This window comes from Amblyomma americanum, chromosome 11 (genome assembly GCF_052857255.1).
Source record: "Amblyomma americanum isolate KBUSLIRL-KWMA chromosome 11, ASM5285725v1, whole genome shotgun sequence".
NCBI lineage: Eukaryota > Metazoa > Arthropoda > Arachnida > Ixodida > Ixodidae > Amblyomma > Amblyomma americanum.
In genome coordinates, this window is record NC_135507.1 from 30,933,043 (window position 1) to 30,941,133 (window position 8,091).

Sequence of the window (8,091 nt, forward strand, 5' to 3'; positions counted from 1 at the left end):
TGGATACGTATATATGTATCCTGATAACGCCTTACCGTGAAATGCGCTGGCCTTTTTTTTTTTTTTTGCACAGGTCGTAGCAGCTTTATGCGATATTAAATATTGGAAGCATATAAGTACAATAAAGTTGGGGTGAGCTTATTCTGTGCAAACAAAAATTATGGGGAGACCGCGACATCTTCACGTGTGATTTAGTACGTAAACAAACCAAGTAACAGACCGCGGCCAACATGGCAGCGCCGTCAGATGTTCGTAGTTCGTTTACACCCGCAGAAAAACAGGTAAATAGACCTCAATTTTGAGTGCTGTAATCACTGATGAGGGTTCAGAGAAACCAACTCATGCTTCTCAACAGTGCGAAGTCGCTTTCGTTGCGCTATTGTCGATATTTCATTCATAACCAGTAGTTGCGATTTGGTTTCAGGAATCCACTGTTCTCGATTTCACCGACGCTCTTTCGTCAGGTATGTAACGTAGAGAAAAGAAATCATGCGGCCTTGTAGGTAACCTGTCACTGCTGGCTTTCAGAACATCATGATGACAAGTTGTACCAAACGGGGAAGCCTGGTCCTGCCGTGCTTCAACAAGGGGATGTATTCTCTTCTATGCCGTCTATGGTGCGTAGCCGTCTTCAGCGTTCGCATTTGACCGTGGTCGCTGCAGCGGCGGTCATTAAGTTATAAAAATTTTTTCTGGCTTTGAACACTTTGCAGCTCTTGTGGCAAGCGGGGAAACAGCAGGCCCAAAACGCCTTCAGCATCTACGCCAACATTGATCTACTGAGGCCGTATTTTCACGTCGAGCCTCAGGAAGTCCGAGCTAGGTGAGACGCACGTTTTCAGTCACTGCAGCCACTGCGTCGTCTTTTGTCTTAACGCATTAAAGCCGGTGTTTGCTTCTTTTGCTTGTATAAGTTGGCAAAGGATGCATAGGTGAAAAGCTGCAAAGAGTCCTGGCATGCTGGGCTGTTCACGGGCACTTATTTTGAGGGAAAAAGAAACTAACTAAAATGTTACACATACACGTTGAAGAGCCTACACAAATACGGCGTTGTATGCCGTACAGTGGTGGTCTTGTGTAGGTCCCTGCTTGTGTGCGTGTTACTGTTTGCAGTCTTGTAGAAACCTCATGATGAATATTTAGAGTGGAGTGTCACCTGTATTTTTAGATTCGCTTGCAAAGCAGCTGATGTACGAGTTGCAGTCTTTTGGCTACTAATGGCAGCTTTCTGTTATCTGCCACTGTAACCATAGTGTTGTCTTGTGGCTTTATGGGTGTTAAACATCTCAAAGTGACTCAGGCTGTGAGGGATGCCGTAGTGAAGGGCTCCAGAAATTTCGACCACTAGGGGTTCTTAAACATGCACTGACGTCACACAGTACACAGGCCCCTAGAATTTCGCCAACGAAATTTGACTGCCGCGGCCGGTATTGAACCCACGTCATTGTGTCCTCTTGTGTCCTCAAAGTGTTCAAATTGCTCTTCGCTAATTTTACATCTCTGGATGTCGAAGCAATATAAAGCTGAGGGGCTGCAAAGAAGCGTCGCTTGCTCTGTTCATTCCAGTTTCAGTTTACTGCATGTGCTATGAAATCGAAAACATATCATCGAAAGAGCTGCAAAAATGGGGTGGAATTTTCCTCAACTAAGCGTAACTAGAATAAAGTGTGAAGCAGTTGTGGACAAATGCTAAGGATCTGTTCATTCGTAGCGTTCCAATGACTTTTAGCGATCGCTCTCATTTCTTTTATGCCATATATGCTAATATGTTCCCTCTTTTACAGAATCTTGGAGTCTTTCCTGCCTCGTTGGCCATCGCACTACGCACCTCTGGTAAATGCATCATCACAGCCTTTGTGATTTTTCACATTATGCAGCCTTTTATTACTGTTCTTAAAGGGATTTGTGAATTTTTTCTTCCAGTTAATTCCAGCTGAGCTTTATGGTCCTTTGATGCTGGTTTTGACCTTGATAACGCTTCTGCTTTTTGGAATGAAGACATCTGGTCATACTGTGGTATGTATACCTGTGTTCCCTCCTCATATGAAGAGTTTTTTTTTATGGTTTATGGGGGTTTAACGTCCCAAAGCGACTCAGGCTATGAGGGACTGATATGAAGAGATTCTGTTCTAATTTACTAATAGCTGATTTTGGCGGTGAACAATTGTCCCTAGTTTACTTTGTAGCCATTGGCTGTGCAGTGTGCTGAAGTAGGTTTTTCTCTCGATTGACACGCATTATCACTTTATGTAAATAAGATGCAACGGTGGCAGTGACGCATATATGCACTGCTAATAAACATAAATAAAAATCTTAGAACAAGGCCATTTCACATAAAGGGTATACAGGAAACTGTAACTTGTATTACACTCTGAAAACAATTATGCACTCTTATGAACAGTAGTACATCAAATAGGTTTTGTGATAATAAATTGCAATAGTATTGGGGAACATTTTTATATAATGCTTTGCATTTGATAATGTTTAATCAGTTAGCCAACTTTTCTATCTTAATGAACATAATGCTGATCTTGCTTTTATTTTAGTTCCATGGTGTTGTGATGAAAACATGGAGAAATGTTTGTGTGGCAGCATGGGTCGTTTATGTCTCGTGGTTCTATTTGGCACAGTGAGATTTAGTGCCATTTGTGGGGAGTAATGGAGTTCTGGGTTTATGCTGTTTTCAAGCTCTTATTACAGCCATAGATGATTTGATGTTGCACAGGGTGGGCTAATATTTTCTAGTATATTCGTACATGCATTGCATTATACTTTGTTTCATACATAGCAGTCAATGCTGTCAAATATAGTGCACCTGGTTGCACAGGCTAAGTCCGTGCCCAAACAGTAGTTCACCTTACATATTTCGTTGCGGAAAATTTTAATTGCCGGGACTGGCAACCTTCTGTGCTTCGTTTTACCTATTGCCACATTTTCATGCTGCAGCTCCTCGAGACTTCGAGAAGTGTGACATGTAGTGGTATAATTCATGGCTGGTGGGGTGAACGTCTCAAACTTTATCCACGCCTAAAATGTAGTTCACACTCTGTCGAAATTATATAGCCACAGGGCCCGAACACTGAATGTCTCACAGCTTCGACCAGGATTCCCAATTCTAGCACTTCGTTTTATGCCACTCATTGTTTCAGTCTAAACACTCACCAAGGTTTCGAAAGGAATAAATGATATGTGGCAGAGTAATATAGTTTTGCGGGCGCACTACTTCTGCAGCCTCCGCAGCGTTGACTGCTATGTATAAAACAGAATATATAGTTGTAGAGAAATTTGCTGCAGTGCAAGTTTTTATTATGGCTATAACGTTTCAGCAGCATCCACAAATATCTTTTTTGAAGAGTCTTCTTCTCTTTTGTCTCCCAGAGGATGTGGCTTGTTAATTTTCATTACTAATTAATGTATTTTTTTTCGTTAACAGTTTGTTTCATAACACGGGCACTAAGTAAGAACCAAGGAAAACGGTGTTATCACTTACTATGCTGAATACAAAAAATTTCTCCCGTAGATGATTTCCATGCGCAAAAAACTGTAACAAGGCACTTCTTATGCAATATATTTTTTTTTTAGAGGAACTTTTGTGTTTGCAGTTCTGGCGAAATGCGTACTTGGCTCTGAGGAATATATAGATTCCTTCAGATTGCTGTTGTCGTTTCCTGCACCAAGACCAGGCAGCTGACAGTGGGCACTTGATTGAATTTGTTTTGTTCTCTCAGGCCATTGCTGCTTTTTTTTTGTGCAGTTAACTTTAGGATCGTTTGTTGTGTTCATGACAGCTGTGGATATCTTTCTGTCTGTACTGATTTCATGTGACGTGCATCACTGCAGGTGCTACAGCAGTGTGTGCATGTGTGTGTGGGTGGGTGGGGGGGTTACCTTTTGCTGAAGAAAGGTAACCTATTTCTTCACTGAAGCACCCAAATTTTTTTAATATACTCAAATTTACAAAGAGGCTTTGTAATTGGAACACTGTTTGGGCACAAGTTGTTGCAGTTCCCAATGGCAGTTATTGAATTGGTTTTTTTTTAAGTGACTTGAAATTGTTGGCTATTACCTGGCTTTATTTTCGCTGACCAGAATGTTTCCTGTCACTAACATTTTCCAGAAAGAGGGCACGCTCATGGGCACTGCATTTGGCGTCAGTTTTGGCTACTGGCTTGGAGGCTCAGCCCTGGTCCGTGCTGCTGGTTACATCAGCAGCACGCAGCTCTCCTTCTTCCAGGTTTTGTCACTGATGGTGAGTGAATGAAGTGGTTGGGTCACGCGAGTGCTCCTAAGTACGTTGCGTCAAAACTGGTCAAGTGGTTACAAAGTTGCTAACAGGTCATTTGGTGGGTGAGCAGGCTGTAATTTATAACTCGACTTTTGTTTATTGCATTTAGGGACTTTAACGCAATAGCATTAAGGAGCTCGTGTTGCAGAGAACCCAGCATCGCCGTTATTGACTGTGAACGAAAAATCCATGAGAAATCCCCAAAGTAGCCTCCTAGGAGGCATGTGGGCCAACCTAGGCCACGTGACCTTGCGGCGTCATCGCAACCTGGCCACCGGATTATGAGCAAGCTGCCCACTGTGGCAGGCGGCAGTTTAATTAATGATTGGCCGCTAGAGGTTGCTCAGGAAGAGCAACCCAGGTCACATAAGTCCCGCTGGTGGCAGTGGCGCGTCGCTTAGCTGCTTCATGCCTTGACCAGGAATGGCACGAGGACTCCTAGGGTGGCAGCAGCATGGATATTGCTGCGTGTGTGTGTCTGTGTTGAAAATGTCTGCCCTTGTAATGGCTTCCACCTCTGCTGTGTTTCTAGGAATAAACCCCCTATGTTGCACTAGTCTCATACGGGCATGGTCTAGCCAGCTCTGCTTTGCAGCTTCATGTTGGCTTTGGCTGGTGCTGCATGTGTAGTGAGCCCTTTGTCTGGTTACAGGGCTACGGTCTCTCCGGTCACTGCCTGGCCCTGCTGCTGGGGAATGCGTTCCACCCGGTGCACTCCCACCTGTTCTTCTACTCAGTGTGGTTACTTCTGGGTGGTGTGACTGCTGCCAAGCTGGTAAGTTCCCCGGGGATGTACAAGTTGCTTGTCGGCAGCACTAATTCCAAGGCTTTCTTACTAATTTCACAAAGAGTGTCTTTGCCTGATTTTGGCCAGAATTGATTGGAAGTCCGCATTACTCTCTATGGAGATGCCAGGCGAAAAACAAGGTTTTCGCAACTGTGCCAGTAGCGCCACCTCTTGTTGGCAGCAGAAGGGCGAAAGCAAGCACACGACGTGAAAACAGAAGCGCCTCCCTTTTCTGGATGTTTATTCGCAGTGCAGTAATTTCATGCTGTCAGCGTTAGCTTCATTCACAACACGCTTGCAATGGCACCCGCCCAGTGTGGTTGCTATGGGGAGTAGCAATCCACTGCACCTCCGTGGCTAGAAGCCCGAGTGGGTCCCAGCGGTTTGCTTTGTGTGCCGTTTCCTGTGGTGGCAATGGCTGCCCTTTTCGTAGTCTCAGATTGAGGAGTGACGGTTCTTATGAGCCATTCCTGACGCACTCACTTTTGTCACGGCTTCTCTTTTTTTTTTTTTCTTTTATGCAGTGTCCAGGCATGCTTCTAGGAAGTGGTTTCTTTACTGGGGACAAACTTATGTTGCAGTCGAAATTAAACATCATTGCTGCATTACAGCATGCACACAGAAGTGCTCATCATAACTGTTAGTATTTAGTTTACCCACTGAGGATGGCCCCTTTTAAATTGAGAGCAAATTCATGCTGTAGTGCCATGTAAAGTTCCATGTTTACATGCCTTCTCTGTCCTTCAGCACCAATGAGTAGCGAAGGCTTGCCTGGACTTTCTGTGCAACCATGTATCAAGTCATGTTCGTGGCCTCTAGATTATGGGAAGAGGATAGCCTGTAATGACGCCGTACTAATGGGCTGTGAAGAATAAAGCCACTGAGTTGGGAATAACTTTTTTTTGTATGCGTATTGTCTGCATAAGGTGGCATGTTGTCCTCTCTTTGCAGATGTCAGTCTTTTCAGCCAAGACTGCCAGCTCATCGCACAAGGCAGTTGCTGCTGGCAGTGCCGGGGCGCTTCACCTGCTTGCTTTGCTCTACTTCCACTTCGCGTACCACAGGACTGTTGAAGGTGAGGATTCCAACTCTGCCATATATTATGCCAGAATGTTTGGACACGAAAGTTTTGCAAATTTCTGAGTGCCATACTTTAGCTTTCTGCAGATATTTTATGCACTTGCTTTCTCGCTCGCTCAGTTATTCACCTACACGCCATGGTGGCTCAGCGGTTATGGCAATTGGCTGCTGATCCAAAAGACGTGGGTTCGATACTGACCGCGGTGGTCACATTTTGATGGAGGCAAAACGCTAGAGGCCCGTGTACTGTGCAATGTCAATGCGTATTAAAAATAACCCCAGGTGGTCGAAATTTCCGGAGCCCTTCTACGATGTCCTTCATAGCCCGAGTTGCTTTGGGACGTTGAACCCCCATAAATCAAACTAAACCAGTCAGTCACTCACCTATACATTCAGGACATTCACGCAGGACTCATGTAGGACTCTTTGACATGAGCGTTGTGTTAGGTAAAGGGGTAGTCATTAGTAGAATGAAATACAGAGAAAAGTGGAACAGTGAAATTCTGCAAAAAACACCCGACAGAAATACTTAATAGAAGAGTAAAGGGAGTAACGTATGAAGTAAGACAGGAAAACAGTGCAGGAGCAACAAAATTACAGCATAAAAAAAATACTGCTGACTAGCGATATCACTTTTTAAAAGGTCTTGAAATTTGGCAATGTTGACTCATTTGCCGTTTAAATGAAGGCGATTCCAATCGGTAGTGGTTCAACATAGGCATGATTTGGCATAAACAGAGGCATGGCATGTGATGTGCTGAAGCTTTGAAAGACTAGTCACATTGTGGGAAAATTGCAAAGGGCAAGTGATAGAAGTTGCCGGGAAGTATTTGGTGATGACGAGTGATATAAATGTTATCTGTGTTTATCCTTATTTGCTCTAATGTAACAGGGGCTCAGACAATGCTCTCTATGCCTTGGGGATCGGAGATTTAACAGAAAATGCTGCAGTTGTGGTAACAGAGTTTGTGAAGTATCTGAAAGGTCAGCAGGTGCTGAAACACGTCACATAATGCGATTGCGGAGGGACTCTCTGTGTGGGCTCAATGAGTGTGTAACTTTTATACATCTGTTTGAAAAGCAGTTTTACTTGGTTTGAGATTCGTAGCAGCCGGCAGTTGCAGAACTCAGGCTGGAACAGTTGTGAAATTGTACTCACATGTCTTTATTCTTTCCTGCTGCAGTTCTCGAGAGTATCTGAAGAAGACGGTTTTGGATGACATTTCAAGAGATTTTCCTGGATGATTGTTTGTTGTCTAATATAAAAGGAGTCTGTACCATAACTTGTATCGTGTTGTGTTGTCAATGCATGTGTATGATCTGTACCTGTCGGAGGTTGAGGTTTGGACCTCATTAAGCAAAATCTCGATGATACGAATATTATGGGGTAACAAAATATGTTTGTATCACCCTGTATCCGTGCCATCAAAAAACAAACAAAATCTTTATGCTGAAGCTTGGGAAATGCGTTTGTGCAAGTATATTTACACATGAAACGAATTCTAAAAGCCTTAATGCTGGGCTGCTGAGTTTTCTTGAATATTGCGGTGCTTGCAATGCAAAACCCACCCATTCACGCTGCACTGCAGTGTAGTTCACGGGTCAACTTGCAATCTCTGTTTTAGTGAGGTGTGGGTAGCATGCTTCCGCTCTGTGCTCGGCTCGCAGGTAAGTACAGCGAAACTAGCGACTGGGACATCAGTGACGTGTGGGCAGCATTACTATACCGATTACTAGGAGACGAAATTCAAGGCGCCTACGTACTGTGCGATGTCATTGCACGTTAAATAACCCCAGGTGGTCGAAGCTAATTCGGCGCCCTCCACTGCGGTGTTCCTCAAAGTCCATGTGATGCTTTGGGCTACTATGCTATACCGTCTTGGTTTTAGCTGTGCTGGTCACACCAGACGCCTGCTTTATAAAAATAGATTAATAAGTG

General features: G+C 44.0%; 1 protein-coding gene across 1 annotated transcript; it reads left to right on the plus strand.

Moving 5' to 3' along the window:
* Positions 1-135: 135 nt before the first annotated feature.
* LOC144109968 (protein YIPF3-like) lies at positions 136-7,441 on the plus strand. Its single transcript, XM_077642772.1, has 10 exons — positions 136-281; positions 425-464; positions 529-617; positions 714-823; positions 1,785-1,833; positions 1,924-2,016; positions 4,118-4,249; positions 4,938-5,060; positions 6,024-6,147; positions 7,337-7,441. Exons 1-10 carry the CDS (start codon positions 231-233, stop codon positions 7,351-7,353), a joined length of 828 nt encoding a protein of 275 aa, XP_077498898.1. The 5' UTR covers positions 136-230; the 3' UTR covers positions 7,354-7,441.
* The last annotated feature ends 650 nt before the right edge of the window (positions 7,442-8,091 follow it).